We start from the raw sequence: 19,596 nt of genomic DNA on the forward strand, positions 1-19,596 counted from the left end.
CGTGCTACGATGATGACAGACGCTTCACCCAACAACAACTCACCGTGCATTTGTTCATCGCCAGGACTCTGTAGACTTTCTGCAAGCGCCTATGAACATCTGCGATGCTCTGGTTTTCCGCCAGAAGAAACTCAGTGACAGCCCTCTGCTGGGAACCCAGTTCCATTACGTACCCCATTTTGAAGGCTATGCATAGCGCCACCATCAATCAGAACTTCATGAAACTATAGGGGCTGACGTGCGGATATTCCACGATGTCCCATAACAAATTCTGCATTTTTCCAACCGTAGCGGAGAAAAAATGTGTTTGCTTTACTGACTTAACGCCCCCCTTACATACAATAACCATTCAGCCTTGGAAACCATCCACGTATTTATCTGTTTAATTACAATTAAATATTACGATATCGCCACCAATTTGGTGAAATTTGACAATGAGCAAGGTATTGGAAATGTTTCCACCACGACTGTGGCTCTGGAAATACCAATTTCCAAAGTAAATCTACACTCCTGGAAATTGAAATAAGAACACCGTGAATTCATTGTCCCAGGAAGGGGAAACTTTATTGACACATTCCTGGGGTCAGATACATCACATGATCACACTGACAGAACCACAGACACATAGACACAGGCAACAGAGCATGCACAATGTCGGCACTAGTACAGTGTATATCCACCTTTCGCAGCAATGCAGGCTGCTATTCTCCCATGGAGACGATCGTAGAGATGCTGGATGTAGTCCTGTGGAACGGCTTGCCATGCCATTTCCACCTGGCGCCTCAGTTGGACCAGCGTTCGTGCTGGACGTGCAGACCGTGTGAGACGACGCTTCATCCAGTCCCAAACATGCTCAATGGGGGACAGATCCGGAGATCTTGCTGGTCAGGGTAGTTGACTTACACCTTCTAGAGCACGTTGGGTGGCACGGGATACATGCGGACGTGCATTGTCCTGTTGGAACAGCAAGTTCCCTTGCCGGTCTAGGAATGGTAGAACGATGGGTTCGATGACGGTTTGGATGTTCCGTGCACTATTCAGTGTCCCCTCGACGATCACCAGTGGTGTACGGCCAGTGTAGGAGATCGCTCCCCACACCATGATGCCGGGTGTTGGCCCTGTGTGCCTCGGTCGTATGCAGTCCTGATTGTGGCGCTCACCTGCACGGCGCCAAACACGCATACGACCATCATTGGCACCAAGGCAGAAGCGACTCTCATCGCTGAAGACGACACGTCTCCATTCGTCCCTCCATTCACGCCTGTCGCGACACCACTGGAGGCGGGCTGCACGATGTTGGGGCGTGAGCGGAAGACGGCCTAACGGTGTGCGGGACCGTAGCCCAGCTTCATGGAGACGGTTGCGAATGGTCCTCGCCGATACCCCAGCAGCAACAGTGTCCCTAATTTGCTGGGAAGTGGCGGTGCGGTTCCCTACGGCACTGCGTAGGATCCTACGGTCTTGGCGTGCATCCGTGCGTCGCTGCGGTCCGGTCCCAGGTCGACGGGCACGTGCACCTTCCGCCGACCACTGGCGACAACATCGATGTACTGTGGAGACGTCACGCCCCACGTGTTGAGCAATTCGGCGGTACGTCCACCCGGCCTCCCGCATGCCCACTATACGCCCTCGCTCAAAGTCCGGCAACTGCACATACGGTTCACGTCCACGCTGTCGCGGCATGCTACCAGTGTTAAAGACTGCGATGGAGCTCCGTATGCCACGGCAAACTGGCTGACACTGACGGCGGCGGTGCACAAATGCTGCGCAGCTAGCGCCATTCGACGGCCAACACCGCGGTTCCTGGTGTGTCCGCTGTGCCGTGCATGTGATCATTGCTTGTACAGCCCTCTCGCAGTGTCCGGAGCAAGTATGGTGGGTCTGACACACCGGTGTCAATGTGTTCTTTTTTCCATTTCCAGGAGTGTATATACAGTGTTGGGACAGGACGAACAGAATACGTTGGTTGAGGCGACGTGTTAGTCGTTTTGCGATAACTTCGTCTAAGTTACGAATTCTATCTCGGTTTTCACGTCACTTAGGGCCAGGCCAGGCTACAGGGTTTCCGCTAGCAAGCGATTATCAGATTTCGTAGATGGAGACGATAACCCATCTCCAGTATCGAACTAGTGGCTGCAAACCATTGAAAGAATATCAGTCTGAAGTTTCAGAAATCTGTAATATAAATGTCGAATAGGATAGAATGCCTAGTAGATGTCCAGAGCTGGAACCTGTTATTTGCTAACAAAAGTGATCTTCCAGATGTCAGCTACACATCTTCCCACCATCTTCCCCTAGGGCCTATAAAATTCTTGTAGGCCAGGTGGTGACATTTTGTTGACAGTCGTCAAGTCAGCTACAAAATAGGTTCTTCAGAGTGACTTATACTACTATGTAAAAACTTAGAGCTGATGTATTCCCCTTGAATTTCTACTTATTTGAAATGTATTTCATCTAGTAGCGTGCCTCATCCTTTCTGGGATTAGAAACTTGTACTTCACTGGTGTCCAATGCTGTAAAGATTTTACATCCTTACTTTTCGCAAAATATTAACCTCTGCGAATGGACTGTTCTTGATTCATCGAAAATAATTCATGTCTCACCTCCTGCGTTACCCCTTAATAATATTACTAATTGTTATAATTCACCATCCAGTCATATAACAATCAGTCTGCCTTCAATCTTTCTCCATGCCTCTTTTGTCACACAGACGTTACATTCTGTTGCGGTTTTATAATAAATGTAAATTGATGTTTAAAAGTGAAAGGCAAACAAACAAGGTTTTGTTACCCTTCTCTTTGTTGATTAATAACAAGGCGTATTAAACAACAGCTTATTAAATTAGCATCAGATAACAAATGTCTAGCGTCCGTGAAGACAATAGTGTGCTATAAACCAAATCTTGGAGACTAAAGACGTTAAGTACTGCACAGAATGTTTTGTCATATCTTTAGGCAGGAAATGTCTAATCGAGTGGTCATTACACGTTCTATGTTACAACTGTTAAGGGCTTTAACTGCCTATAGTGTGATGCATCTGAATAGGGAAAGAAATTGAGAGAGAGTACATAAAAGTAAATGATAGGCACTGCACGAGAGTCGCAGTAAAGTACCAGCATCATATGATCTCTGATTTCTAATACACAGTGACACAAAATTATATTTCCTTTGATGAGACACACATGATTATGTATAATAGAGGAGATGAGTTCCTCACTACTGTATAACGATACATTTATATTAAATTATATTGTGATAATAAAATGGGACATATTCAGATCAAAATTTATTGCCACACTGAAACACACAATATCTATGACTGTAGTATAATTAAATTCTAAAAATTTTAACACAGATACTGAGTTAGGTTACACTTGCATTAGGGAGGAATATGGTTCAAATCGCCATCCAGCCTTCCAACCATCCAGATTTAGGTTTCCCATGATTTCCCTGAACCAGTCCAGGAAAACGCCAGGATGATTCCTCTGCAAAGGAACTGGCCAATTTCCTTCCCCATCCTTCCATAATCTGAGCTTCTGCCCCATCTCTAATAACCACACTACAGACATGACGTTAAACTCTAACCTTCCTTCCTTCATTTCTTAACACAGGGAAGAGAGAAATAAATTATCTTACCCACAATATATGAAATATACAAACATAAATGAACATAAAACCCACAAATCACGTTCAAACTACACACAACAATAGTAGGTCTACGAGTGTTTTGGTGTAAAGAGCATTTCTGGGTTAAATTTCTAGGATGCCGACCTAGAACCCAGTTTTTCACTTTCTCCCAACCAAAAAATTGTATTTCCCTATATCCTAAAGTTAAATTCTACACAATTGCTATGGAAAAAATGGTGAACAATGCTGTGTTATTTAAAACCCTTAGAAAATTATAGCAAAGCAACTCTTAATTAAAAGGAAATACAAAAATGTTAAATTTATTCAAATTACAAAACATGAGTGTGATGAACTTTATTTATTTTTTACTGTGATACACAAAATGTAAATTTACAGGTTTATCGAATTTATCATCAACATGCTTAAAAATTTTAGTATAACAATCTGGAAGAGTAATTTTATAATTTTATCTATGGGTAGTAAAATTTTATCTCCAAATTTAAAAGGTAAAAGTTCAGCTTTTGAAATTACACAAGATTTATGTTTCTTAACTTCTTATAATTTAGCGAAAAATTCTAATGAGCCATTACTATAATTGTTAAGTTCACTTAATAGGTTTTCAGTGTTACAGTTCTTGGACATTTTTATTTATATATGAAAAATTTAAGGAATAAAATTAAAATCTTTTCCATACATTTGGAGAACATTTTAATTTTTGAAGAACAAAAGGATCACAGTTTCGATCTTCTTCAGTTTTATGAAAATAATTCAAATGGGAACGAAAACAAGAGGTTAAGAGATCTTTAATTTTTTTCTAAATTTTCATTCCTTTACTTAATCAAAAATCTTGAGTAAGTATACTATGTTGGGAATCATAAGAGAAGCAGTAGTATTATTTGGAATATTCCCATTAAATAATGCAGATAATTTCATTGTTATTTTTTGAGTATTTCAAACATTCAATCTTCCAGTCACATTAATCACATAAATCTGACGATTTTGAATAAAATTGAAAGTACTTATATTTACATAATTATTTAAAAGTGTTATTTTTTAAAATCTCTAAGAGAATCATCAACCTTTAAGAAGTTATTTGGTGGATCAAGATTCTGTAGATCTTGTGGAAACCTTCATTGCTCCTATTTTTAATATAGTAAATTTTTAATTGAACATGATCAAATAAAGAAGAATCAAGTAACTGATATTTTATGGTTAGTTTGGAAAACAACAAGAATATACTAAGGCATGTCATATTCTGTAGAATTGTAATAATTAGTAACATCTAGTTCAAAATTCTTTTTCCATCTAAACAAACAAATTGAATTGCTTGCAGTTCAAGGAAAGAAACTGTAACTTTTTGATTTTCCAGTCTTTCTTGTTCAAATACAAGTGATTATTTTGGTTCATATTTTACAGCACAAACACGAATTTCCTTAATTTTAACAACTGCTTTAACGTCTTTCTAGAGTGTAGAATTATTATTATCAGTAGTCCAATGAAGAATAGAATTAGCTTAATCTTTTCTCGAACTCCAGGTAAAAACAACAATTAAATCACCTTCAAACATAATTCCATTACAGTCTTTAAAAAGCCACCAAATAATTCTAATGGATAAAGAACTTCAACTTCTTAAGTTTCAATTTTTCCATGGTTAAGAATATGTCCTTCCTTGTTTCATTCATTTAAGGGAAGGTAGTTAACTGAATAAGAATTGAAGGAGTATTAAAAGGATGCTCAGTTCTAGATAAAACATTATTGGCTACTTTAACAGTACTAGCATCAATCAATTTCAAAACATAATTATCAGTTAATTTAATATTTGATTTTCCATCATACACAAAAAGTCATTTCCATCTGTAAAAGAAAAAATGTTAAAAAATATATATAAGTCAAGGGATTTCTGATTTTATCAATTACAGTGAAGATCCTGTTTTGGATTAATACCTGTTGCTCATTATAAATATATTGGTATGTTACCAACGTAGCTCAATGGTGATAAAATAAATATTGGTGTAAAAGAATATGAAGCAACATGTGGATTAATGATATACTCAATTAAAAAAGAAATAACTGTAGGTGATTTGGGAACAGAATTTTATTCTCTTGATCTACAAAACCATGCAGAAATTTAATTTGATTCATATGCTGTATATTATAAAAGAAATCCATATACACTAGAATCAAGTAGACAAAGTAAATATAATAATTTGATTAAAACAATTGCTGAAGAATATTTTCCAAGTTTTCCATTAATAAATCTTAAAATATTCTGAAAACCTGGTGTTTCTATTTGGATCACTGTTGTTAGAAATTTAACTGATAGGATAACATAATTCATGGTAAAAAATAGACAGGAAATAAATACTATCATAATGAGAAAGTGAAAATAATGCAAATGTTAACCAACAAATTTAGCGATTTTATTATTAATAATCGCAATGGAATACCATTTTTGATTAGATTATTTCATAATATACCATATACATTTTGGAAAAGTGAACAACATGGTAAAGCATTGCTAAATTGGGGTGTAAGTAATTTACCTAAGCCAGAGGTGTATCTATTAAATATTTCTTAGTGTGCACCTTTTACTAAATTAGAAGCAAGTTTAACAGCTGATGATCCAGGAACAAAAATCAGATGATATTGCCTATCATGATCATAAAGATTAAGAATCTAGACATCAAGTTGATAAAGACCTTTAATTAGCTGCAACTGAAAGAATGGATCCAATCTTCATTTTGAGAAGACATAGCTGTAACTGCAGTTATAGGAATTATGTATTAAAAACGAAAATTAATAATAGGATGAGAAGTTGATTAAATTTGATGGAGATCATAAATTTCAAAACTTTTTACAGTGTATAATTGAAAAACTTTTGACTGATTATACTTTGGTACTAAGTAGGAATAGAAAACCAAAATCAATTATACTTAAACTCAATGGCGAACTATTAAATACTAATAACTAATTTTTAACTGGCGTTCAAAAAAGAAAGAAGAAGAAACAAACAGGTGGAAATTTATTGGTTTCATGAATTATTCTTGTTGCGAAAAAGAGGTTGAACATGTAACAAAACAGGCAGATGGTTTCCACTGCAATTAGCTGCATTACCTTCTTTAGCAACAATTGGTTTGCTTGGTGGTGACTCTACAGCGATTGCAAATGTAGTTTAAATAAGAAAAAAAGGTGACACAGAAAATGAAGGTGAAAAACAACCATAATTTCAAATGAAAAAGAAAGGAAAAGGAGTACAAATAATTTCAAAGAAATAATCGAAAAGAAAATTAATCATTTATCTATTTTCGATATGGAAAAATTAATTAAGCAATTAAAAATTAAACATTTTCAATGTGTTTTTATGATTGATGAATTATCTAATGAAGCAAACAATTAAAAACGTGGAATAGTTCAATTAAATATATCTGATCATGTTGGAACTCTGCAATTAAATAAATGGACATTTTTAGAAATAAACTCCATAACGATTGAGGAAAATTAAAGGATTTTTTAGTCATTAGATCATAATATTCATAGAGGGTTATTTTCAAAATTTGAAGATTTTCAGTTAAAAATTAAAGATTTTCAGTCATTAATATACTGGAAATTAAAAAAACATAAAACCTTCATTAGATTAGTTACAATCAACAATCAATGATTTTCATTCACAGTAGACCCAAAAAGTTATTAAAGTAATTAAGCATTTTCGACAGAATGTAATTCAAATCTGTAAAATAGCTAGAGGTTATGGTGGCTATATTGGTAGAAGAACTGTGAATGTAAATGAACTAATTCATACAAGAGATGTAGTGCACCTTCGCTATTCACAGAATTAATTATCAAATCTTCTTATTAAAGCTGAATATAGTAGTATTTTAACACAGTTGAATAGTTGTGCTTGTAAAGCAGAATTAAGTAATCTTTAAGAAAAAATATGTGATAAAATAATAATTGAAGTTATTTTCATGGGCAGAGATGGACAAATATGAATGTGATTTTATGCTTCAAAATTTCTAGTTGTTGGTCAAAACAAAAAGATAGTTTTAATATTTACGGTTATATGATATTTTGATGAGAGTTGTTGATAAGCATTATAAAATAACTCATGATAATCAATCACTTAAAATAGTTCACAAGTCAAATTTTCTAACTGTAAGCTTAAAATATTGCATTAAAAGTGTTCCTCTTGATGTAACGGTACTTTTGTTGGATGAAATAAATTAATTATTTTTTATTCTTAATAATGAAGAACAATAATAACATTTATTGTGCAAAAAGTTTACTGAGCACTTCATTCTCATAGATTAACTACCAATAATGGAAAACAGAGAACTTAAGGAATTCGTCACATTTGTAAAAAACAAAGAGGAAATTCGTTAAAAAAATTTTGTATTTGTTGTTCTAAATATTCGTGAAAATATTACTAATGAAATACATAAACCAATTAGAAAGAATTTTAAAAGAGAATATTTAATTTCTTTTGAAATAGATGATTTAAGGCAAGCTGCTTTACTCATAAAGTATTGTCGAAAATTAAAAAGAATTTAAAAAATAAATAAAGGATTTAAATATTTATTATATGTCATAGATGTTTTTTCAAAATTTGCTTGGGCAAACAAGTTAAAGATGAAACACCAAAAATATAGCTGATTTTTTTCGAAAAAAAAAATTGTCAAAAAAAAACAAAAAATATTGCATTTATGTATATATATATATACATATGATGGTAAAGAATTCTGTATTTAATAATTTCAAGAATTAATTAAAATTAATCATTATTCAACTTTTAATGAACTTCAAGCAACTGTTGCTAAATGGGTTAAAGGAACATAAAAGAAAAAATGTTGAATAACTTTGCTGTTCAAGGAAATTTTAAAAGGGGTGACTTAGTTTCTAAATTAATACATGAATATAATTTCACAAATCATTCAATTATAAAAATGGCTGTGACAGATGTAAATTAAAGAATTTGAAAAATCTTGTTTAAAATCACAATTTTATTAGATTCTGAATCTGAATATAATATTGGTGTTAAAGAATTACCAAATTAGAGGAATTTTGGAAAAAGGATACAAAACAAATTGGTCATTAGAAATTTTTGAAATTGGTGATGTTAATGATTCCAATCGAATCACATATAACCTGAAAGATTTATGAGGTGAACCAATAAAATTTTTTTATGAGGACGAATTTCTGAAAACGAATTTTCGAGATGTTTGCCTTCTGAGAAAACCTTTAAATAAGAATGGTAATAAAGTTTATGTTAAATGGTTAGGTTTCTATAATTCACACAAAAGTTGGTTAAATAAACTAACGCTAATTTTTTGTAATGTTAATAAATTTTCTATATAGATGGAATACATTATTGTAAATGTTGACATTTTCAATACTGAATATAATGTTAATATTGTTTATTGGGTTTATTAAAGGAGATGGAATCTACTTTGATATTCAAGTAAGGTTTAACAAAAATTATTAATGTCAAAATATTTTAGGATTTTAAAATTTTGTTGCTAGAACCAAGTAGGGAATTAGAAAATTTTATTAGAGAAATACAAATATACTTGGGAACGTTATATGAAATTTAATTATGAAAAAGTACTTGGGAATTTAGTTTTATATTCTAAGGAAGTTAGTTAGTCAATTTCTCTCTTCACTCAATTGTTCCCATGAATATTTATGTAAAATACTGAAGTAATTTTGATAATATAATTTCCTTTCATTTAGTTATATAAATTTACTGAATACAGCACATAATTAATACTTAAAACAATTATATAATTAATATTTATATATCTCTTATAATTTATTTGATAATGACACTTTTAACTGAGTTCAAAAAACATAATAATCATCATTAAAATTATAATCATATAATATTAAAATAACTAAAGTAAGCCTTAAATATTCATCATTTACTTGAAGAGATGCATGTGGTAATAATGTATGTATTTCTTCATTTGCTTCAACTATTATTTCAATTGCATCATGAATTACTTCTATTAAATCTTCTACAGTTTAACTTTGTTTTTATTGAAATTTTCCAAAATCAATTATTTTCTCTTTCATTTTACATTTGGCATATTTTCTAATGGAGTAACCCAGTTTCTAAATTATTTAATAACATAAATTATTTAATAACATAACAATATATTCAAGATTTATTAATAAATATGGTGTATTTTTAATTTTTAAGGGTGATTGAATCACCTGCTTTAAAATTCCAAGTATCATAGAATCATCTTTCTCATTACTTTTTCTAATAGTTGATCAGTGTCCTTATTTCTAACAACTCTGCAACATCATTTGCTTTATACCAATGATTATTATTTTCATCAATATTATTGAAACATTTTTACAATTGTCAATGAGTTCATTATTTTTTATATCCATGTTCAACTCCATTCATAGGTAAAAATATTTAAATATTTTTATTTTTAAAATTGATTAAAATTTTTGCCTTACAAATGGAAAGCGAGATGAACACGATTAGTCCACTGTGCAATGGAGAGAAATAAATTCATAAATAAATTACAACAACAAGACATAATTTCCCCCAAAATTGGGTTGTAAAGATTGTTAGATACAAGAGTACTTCATTGTATCTGGTATATTATAAGATTTATATGTGAAAAATGTGCAAAGGAAATTAAAAATTCTTCTAAATATATTCATTACAGTGATCATTCAAAAGATGTGCACTTAGCTTTAAAATGTAAAAAAGATAAAGGAAGTGAGTATCTAAAAGTTGTGAAAGATTAGTTTGCCAATTTTATTTACCAATACATCAAATATTAGCATACCATGTAAAAATATAACATACTAATTAAATTTTTACGTTTTTACTTACTCTTCTATACAATTGCTTACATCTTTTAAAAGTCAATTTACCAACTGTACAACTGTTTAAAACTGATAATAAATCATTTATATATTCTTTACAACTGTTTAATTCTCGTAATAAAAAACTTTTTGCTCTGGAGCTGTATAATTCATTTTAAATTTTTTCAGAATATTGTAGTATTTTTCGTAATTTTGGTTTTGAAATATAATATGTATATTTTCCTGGATCTGTTATTTTTTAATATATCTTCAATTTCTAATATTTGTCATTGTCTTACCAAACACAGAATTGCACATTAAATTGTACATATCTTTTGCAAAATCTTTAGCTGTCTTTGTTCTTATTTGTATAACAAAATCGAAATATTTCTTCAACTACTCTGATTGTTTAAAAGACAAGACTCTATGAGTTTTCTTCAATTTTAATCCAAGATTTAAACATCGCGTAAGATTTCTATTATGTAAAACATATTTTCTTTTGTATTTATTGTTTTTATAATTTATTTCCTCCTATTGGTGCTAAAAGTAAATCATAATGTAAATCATGTGTTCCCTTGAATATTCTAAATCAACTTTGAAAATATAACTATCTTGTGTTTTAAGTATTTTTTCAGCATTAAAATATTTTGGATCTGTCCACTCGAATTTTAGAAATGGTAAAAATTGAGACATTGTTAAACCAAATATATTATTTGCATCTATATTTGCAATATAAATTGATTGTTATGTTAGTATGAATTTTTTCATTTATTATGTATTTGATTATCCATGTCTTTTAATACTTTGTGGAATTCCACCTTGAATTACTTTTTCAATAAACATAATCATACATTAATCATGAAATAGTCTAATTCAGTTTTTTTCAATTTTAACATAGATTCCCAAGATAATCTCAGAACTCTAAAGGACCATGTTGGGTTAAGTTTATAAGATTTAATTTATGTATCTCTAAAAAATTCAAAAATACCTGCTAAAATTAAAACATTACATTTATTATATGTTTGTATATCGGTCTAGATTTTTTAATATAGAATTATCTAAAACTGAGTCTTTCATAATCTTGATTAGAAATATTATATTTATCAAGTCTTGAATAAAAACATTCTTTTTAGGTGATTTAGTTTTTTGTAATTTTTCTACAGAGTCGATATCTTCATGTCATAAACCTCTCTTTTTAAAATATTCATTCTAATTGTTCACCTTCAAAATATTTTGCTGTTTATCTGAATTGTTGTCCTCTAAGATCAGAAGATCGGTTATCAGTTTAGATTTCATAAATTTAAATGTATCATCAAATCTTGAAGTTAATCCATCTTCAATTTGTTTACTGAAAGAAATATATTTTTGTTCATTATTTGGAATTGACTCAATATCTTTTTTAACAACTGCTAATTCCTTAATAAGCAGATGAACATCGGAATTTGTTTTATTTGGAATGTAAACAGGAAGGATTCTTATAATTAAGTTTCCAATCTTGATGTGCAGTTCCTAAATATTTTCCCATTAAAGACCAATGATCTATTAGTTTCTTTTCTCCAAATTCAAATTCTTTTTCACAAATATAATAAGTTTCTGGATATTTATAACTGATTACATCTTCTTTAGTCAATTTCAGTGGCATATTTGACTATATACTCTATCAATTTCTCTTGATTCTTCTTTTAACATTTCAATGAGTTTTGTGGTGTATAAATAAAAGGATTTTTATAATCACTATTGAAAGATTTAAAATAATAACTTAATGACATTGGTAAATGTTTTTGAAATTTATTAATTTAATATTTTCAGGATTTGGTTGACAAGTTTGAAAATATTTTAATAAACATTCGAAAACTGCATAAATTACAAAAAGGACTTGTAATGAAATATTATAATTTCTAAATTCAACTGTAATTCTTTCTTTTCTTTACAATCGTTTTCATGAATGTCTAATTTTTCTTGTGAATCAAAATATCTTAGACATCTATCGTAAAGAACAAATTCATCCATTGTGCTTGGTTGTTTGTGTAGAAAGATTTTTGATCCAACAGTATTATTTTTATTTTGAATTAAATGAAGATTAACTTTTTTGTCTTGTGTGTGGTAAAGAGGATATACAATCTTCTTCTTCTTTTTCTTCACTGTTTCCTATGCATAAACATTAAGTGAAATATTTGATTTCTTTAAATGTTTGGAATATCTGTTAGCTGATCAAGAAATTTAATTTTCTCTTTTTCAAAATTTTCATCTAATTCTAATCCATTAACGTTATATTTACTAACTCTTTCTGCATCACGTTCTACAGGCTATACTGATGATTTTACTAAATAATGAAAACTATTTAGATCGTTATTTTTTATGTTCACTACAGCTCGTTTATCTACAATTATTTTTGGTACAACAATATAACAAGAACCTAAATTTGGATTGTGTCTGTTAACATTTAATACTAAATTATCTGTATAAAATAAAAACAATCCAGATTGTTTCCTTTGCATACCTGTCATTTCAATTAATAGTTCATTTGTTGATTTCTGATAATAATCCTCTAATTCGGTTGTTCCTTATAAAAACTTCATTACATGTTTTAAAATTAAACTCTTGTGATTCTTCTTGTATTTCAAAATTAACATAAAATTTCATGTTAACTTTGTTCTTCTTTGAATTGTAATATTCTTTAATTTGGTGATTATTTTTGCTTTAACTTGATTACTATTCTTGTGGCCCCAAAATTTTAACAATATTATTAATTTCATAAGTTATTATTGTTGATGCAAAAGTAGAAGCTTTTCTAAAAATGCATTTGTTGATCTGAAAAAATCCATCAATTTAGAAAGTTGGAATTTGATAAATTTTTCTGATTACTTTTTGTTTAATTTTTTGATATATATCTACTAAAAGTTTTTGAAAATAATTCTTATTATTATTATACTTCATTTTATTCTCAGATCTATTGCTAAGATCGGTTAATTGTTGTTTATTATGGAGAGATTAATTTTTAATTTTTCGTTTTACTGATTTTTTGAAGGTCTTTGAAAGATTATTTACTGAAATCGTTAGCATTATTAATTTTAACTGCAGTTCCTTTAAAAAGATCACTGAATGGCCACCTTCTAAATTTAGAATAATTTCTTATTTTTTCGCTCAACAGATTTGATAAAGAGGTTTTGCAGATTTTTACTCAATTCATTACAGTTTTCATTGTTATTAGTATTGCCGACAGGATCTGCAACAAGATCAGTTAACTGGCTTTTCTAAGTTTATTATAATTCTGCATTTTATCTGCTTTAGCAATTGATCGAAGTTATTCTAATGTTTTATGTTTTACTTCTTTCTTATTTCTTTCTTTATTCATTTCTTTCCTTGTAAATTGTTCAATAAATTGAAACAGATCATCTATCGTTACATTTGAATATCCTTTTCTTTACAATAATTTTCTAAATCTTTTAAACTCAATCTGCACATACCTTTGCAGTAATTTTCTAAGTTCTTAAAGAACTCAGCTTTGTCCATCATTTTTATTGCATTTATAGAGAAGGAAATTTTATTTTTGTATTAAAATGTTTACTGTTAGAAGAACCTTTTCAAATTTTAGATTTGGAGGTTCTAATTTATAAAGATCAAAATTTATGAGATTTGAAATTGTTTGAATGATAATTTGGTTTTTTCAATATAGACAAATAATATTTTTGGGTCTTATTTATAAACAATAAAATTTGTTAGATTTGAACATTTTTAAATGAGAATTTTTTCTCGAATAGGCACATGCAGTTTTTTGGTTCTTATTTTAAAGTACAAAAAATATTAGATTTGAAAATTTATAAATGAGAATTTGGTTTTTGTAATAGGAAACTGAGATTTTTAAAATTTTATATTTTTAATGCAAATTAAGATTTCCTTTACAATAACTTTCTAAGTTTTTTAATTATCTCATTTTTTCTCAATTTCACTTTTCATTGTGTTAGTGTAGGTTTTAATTTTCGAAAATAGCGAAATGAGATTTTTTTGGTTGATGGAAAAGTGAAATTGGGTTCTTGATTGTCATCCTGGAAATTTGACTCAAAAATGCTCTTTGCACCAGAACTCTCATAGACATAGTATTCAGATTTCATGTAAACTACATTCTAGTAAATAAAGTCTGCACATTCCAGTAAGACTAAAAGTGCAATAGACACAAAATGTTAATACAAAGGACTGAATGCCAAATAATTAAATACTGTTTTAAAAATATATGTTAATCACAATAAAACATTAACAGTAGACCAGTAACATTGCAGTAGACCAGCACATAATGTATGATAACTAAAGTCTGCTACAAAACATTTAGGAATTACAGTAGTAGGCAAAGTGCAAATCACACAAAGTTGCTACAGCTTCCACTACACAAATGATAATATTAAATTACAATGAAACTATTTTTAGATTTCTCAGTTTTGATTAAAAACACTGGTGGCACACATCTTAGGTATGGTAACTTGTTTGCAGATTAAAAGTGTGTGCCAGATCGGGACTCGTATCTGTGATCTTTACCTTGCATGGGCGAGAACTCTACCGGAGACGAGGTACTGGCATAAGTAAGGCTTTATGGACGGTTTTGAGTCATTCTTCGACATCTCAGTTTGTAGAGTACTTGACCCAAAAGGCAATGGTCACAGATTGGGGTTCAGATCAGGCATACTGTTTTAATCTGTCAGGAAGTTTCAAATCGGCGCGTAGTTCGCTACAGAGTGAAAACTCATTCTGCAGCTGCGATAATTTTGTTACATGCATGTGAGTGGTTGTTTCGATTTAAAAGACGGTGCTGTTTGACATGATTAGATGATGGATGTTGTGCTTGTGCAATTGGGTAAGGTCCTGGAAAAAGCAGAGGGGAATGTTGAACATTTCACGAACGCATAAGAGACTAGGACAGTTAAAGGCGTTAGGACGAGCACGAGGAATGCTAGTGCTTAGAAGAAAAGAGGTAACAATAGGATTTTACTCAAGAAGTTTTACAAAAATCTACAGAGGAATAGGAGGACTATGAGAAGACGACAGATGTAGGCGGGGAAGACAGATGACTGTGCACGGTGATTAAGGTGTTTGAGGGCATACATAGTGTCGGAGAAGTTTGGAGGTGTGCAGATAAACGTAATGTTGATAAAGATAATGACCGCGCAGTTCATTTATATAGTGTGCTCTCAAAATCTCGACTCGAGGTGAGACCAGGGTGGAAGCAGTTCAATCACTTTCACTTTTTTGCACTGGTCGGTGTGCAGTACAAATCCAGGAAACAGTGGACGGCTTCGTCAATGTACAGAAGCAATAATATGTATGTTGCAGGCTGGCCAAAGAATTCGCATCTGACGAAGACCTGGACCGGGCGCGGTGCGTGCAGAGCTTCCGGGAGCTAGTGGCGCGGCTGCCCAAGTCGCACTACCTGACACTGGCGGCCCTAATGCTGCACCTCAAGAGGGTGGCCGACGAGGCGGACATCAACAACATGCCCGCCAGCAACCTGGGCATCGTGTTCGGCCCCACGCTGCTGCGCCCAGACGAAAGCATGCCATCCATGAACTCTCTGGTCGATACTGTGAGTACGCTTACTGCTGTATGAGAAAGACTCGATTAAATTAACCTGTCCACCGTACTCCCACATTAGACATTCCCTTCACTCTAGAGGTCGGAAGTAGGATATACAGTCGTGAGCAACTGAACTTATGCGCATGGCTGTAACGGATCGTGTAGCCACGTCTCGATCCCTGAATCAACAGATGGGGACGTTTGCAAGGCAACAACCATCTGCACGAACTGTTCGACGTCGTTTGCGGCAGCATGGACTATCAGCTCGCAGACCATGTCTGCGGTTACCTTTGACGCTGCATCACAGACAGGAGCGCCTGCTATGGTGCACTCAACGACGAACGTGGAAGCACGAATGGCAAAACGTCATTTTTTTGAATGAATCCAGGTTCTGTTTACAGCATCGTGATGGTCCCATCCATGTTTGGTGACGTCACGGTGAACGCATATTGGAATCGTGTATTCGTCATCGCCATACTGGCGTGATGGTAAGTGCCATTGGTTACACGTCTCGGTCATTTCTTGTTCGCATTGACGGCACTTTGAACAGTGGACGTTACATTTCAGATGTGTTACAACCCGTGGCTTTACCCTTCATTCCATCCCTCCGAAACCCTACATTTCAGCAGGATAATGCATGACCGCATGTTGCAGGTCCTGTACGGGCCTTTCTGAATACAGAAAATGTTCGACTGCTGCCCTGGCCAGCACATTCTCCAGATCTCTCGCCAATTGAAAACGTCTGGTCAATGTTGGCCGAGCAACTGGCTCGTCACAATACGCCAGTCACTACTCTTGATGAAGTAAGGTATCGTGTAGAAGCTGCATGGGCAGCTGTACCTGTACACGCCATCCAAGCTCTGTTTGGTCCAATGCCCAGGCGTATCAAGGCCGTTATTTCGGCCAGAGATGGTTCTTCTGGGTACTGATTTCTCAGTATCTATGCACCCAAATTGCGTGAAAATGTAATTACATGTCAGTTCTAGTATAACATATTTGTCCAATGAATAACCGTTTATCATCTGCATTTCTTCTTGGTGTAGCAATTTTAATGCCCAATAGTGTACCTATCATCCTGATTATGAGAGCGACACGTCGTGTCATCGACTCCAGAAGACTGCGGAAGTGTTGAGGAGCCATCCTCAATCATGACCGTTCAGCTGCCGCCCACAACATCATGAAATTCGGCGCAGCTGACTCGAAGAAGCACACGTCTCGCTCGATGGCGTCCCAGATTTACACAATAGGACTGAGATCAAGTACGCTAATGGGACGGGTTGCACAAACGTGCTCACATGTGTGTGAAGTGTTGCTCAAATCATTCTAACTCAGTTCAGGAGTATCGAAATGATACACTGTTCAGTTGAAGGTGCAGGTCACTCGTGGATTGCTGTATACAGGGTGTTACAAAAAGGTACGGCCAAACTTTCAGGAAACATTCCTCACACACAAATAAAGAAAATATGTTATGTGCACATGTGTCCGGAAACGCTTAATTTCCCTGTTAGAGCTCATTTTAGTTTCGTCAGTATGTACTGTACTTCCTCGATTCACCGCCAGTTGGCCCAGTTGAAAGAAGGTAATGTTGACTTCGGTGCTTGTGTGGACATGCGACTCATTGCTCTACAGTACTAGCATCAAGCACATCAGTACGTAGCATCAACAGGTTAGTGTTCATCACGAACGTGGTTTTGCAGTCAGTGAAATGTTTACAAATGCGGAGTAGGCAGATGCTCATGTGATGTATGGATTAGCAAGCGGCAATAGCCGTGGCGCGGTACGTTTGCATCGAGACAGATTTCCAGAACGAAGGTGTCCCCACAGGAAGACGTTCGAAGCAATTGATCGGCGTCTTAGGGAGCACGGAACATTCCAGCCTATGACTCGCGACTGGAGAAGACCTAGAACGACGAGGACACCTGCAATGGACGAGTCAAATCTTCGTGCAGTTGACGATAACCCTAATGTCAGCGTCAGAGAAGTTGCTGCTATACAAGGTAACGTTGACCACGTCACTGCAGGGATAGTGCTACGGGAGAACCAGTTGTTTCCGTACCATGTACAGCGTGTGCAGGTATTATCAGCAGCTGATTGACCTCCACGGGTACACTTCTGCGAATGGTTCATCCAACAGTGTGTGAATGCTCATTTCAGTGGAAATGTTCTCTTTACGGATGAGGCTTCATTCCAACGTGATCAAATTGTAAATTTTCACCATCAACATGTGTGGACTGACGAGAACACGCACGCAATTGTGCAATCATGTCATCAACACTATTTTCAGTGAACGTTTGGGCAGGCAATGTTGGTGATGTCTTGATTGGGCCCCATGTTCTTCCACCTATGCTCAGTGGAGCACGTTATCATGATTTCTTACGGGATACTCTACCTGTGCTGCTAGAACATGTGCCTTTACAAGTACCACACAACATGTAGTTCATGCACGATGGAGCTCCTGCACATTTCAGTCGAAGTGTTCGTACGCTTCTCAACAACAGATTCGGTGACCGATGGATTGGTAGAGGCGGACCAATTCCATGGCCTCCACACTCTCCTGACCTCAACCCTCTTGACTTTCATTTATGGGGGCATTTGAAAGCTCCAGTACCAAATGTAGAGACTCCTCGTACTCGTATTGTAGACAGCTGTGATACAATACGCCATTCTCCAGGGCTGCATCAGCGCATCAGGGATTCCATGCGATGGAGGGTGGATGCATGTATCCTCGCTAACGGAGGACATTTTGATCATTTCCTGTAACAAAGTGTTTGAAGTCACGCTGGTACGTTCTGTTGCTGTGTGTTTCCATTCCATGATTAATGTGATTTGAAGAGAAGTAATAAAATGAGCTCTAACATGGAAAGTAAGCGTTTCCGGACACATCTCCACATAACATATTTTCTTTCTTTGTGTGTGAGGAATGTTTCCTGAAAGTTTGGCCGTATCTTTTTGTAACACCCTGTATTAACTATGGGATTCAGATCTTCAGGTAGTAATGTGAGGCGATGGTAGATGTAGCCCCTTTCCACACATGTAAACCGATCGCATGAGAATAACTCCATCACGTGCCTCCACTGTGGCTTGTTACTAAGTGTGACACATCGTCTGATACTATCTTGGACGTATCCATTCTCTGCCACTGGTGTGTGTGTGTGTGTGTGTGTGTGTGTGTGTGTGTGTACTAACGTGTACCTAGACTCATCAATCCTGGTATTGTTTCTGCAGCCATATTAATATATGTGCTCTTTTACGCGTATTTAACCAGAGGTATTATCGTACTCCAAAACATCCGAACGATCCTAACTGTTATGATAATGCCTGTCTCTGGAACATAAGTGTAATTTCGTGTGATTTAAAATGCGTTCGCCTGATTTGCACGCTGGTTTTCCTGCAGTTCCTCTGACCTTCTTACGGAACAGTCGTTTTATTCCACAAATTGCTTACCGCAAGAGATCACTAGAGGTCACTGTTCTTTATAGCAAATCAGTCTATATGAAAATTAATACCATCTTACTACAAATATTGTTGCTAGAATTGAGGCAGTCCGTAGCGTTTGTAAACTAAACTTTATTACAAATTAGTGACT

The 19,596-nt window shown here is 34.0% G+C and overlaps 1 protein-coding gene across 1 annotated transcript in view; it reads left to right on the forward strand.

The window, feature by feature from the left end:
• LOC126184045 (rho GTPase-activating protein 45-like) overlaps window positions 1-19,596 on the forward strand; it is a 636,308-nt gene that overhangs the window by 602,072 nt on the left and 14,640 nt on the right. The window contains exon 15 of the mRNA XM_049926404.1: window positions 15,771-16,020. Within this exon, the coding sequence (XP_049782361.1) occupies window positions 15,771-16,020 (250 nt within the window). The remainder of the gene's footprint in view (window positions 1-15,770; window positions 16,021-19,596) is intronic.

Source organism: Schistocerca cancellata, chromosome 4, assembly GCF_023864275.1.
Source record: "Schistocerca cancellata isolate TAMUIC-IGC-003103 chromosome 4, iqSchCanc2.1, whole genome shotgun sequence".
NCBI classification, from domain to species: domain Eukaryota; kingdom Metazoa; phylum Arthropoda; class Insecta; order Orthoptera; family Acrididae; genus Schistocerca; species Schistocerca cancellata.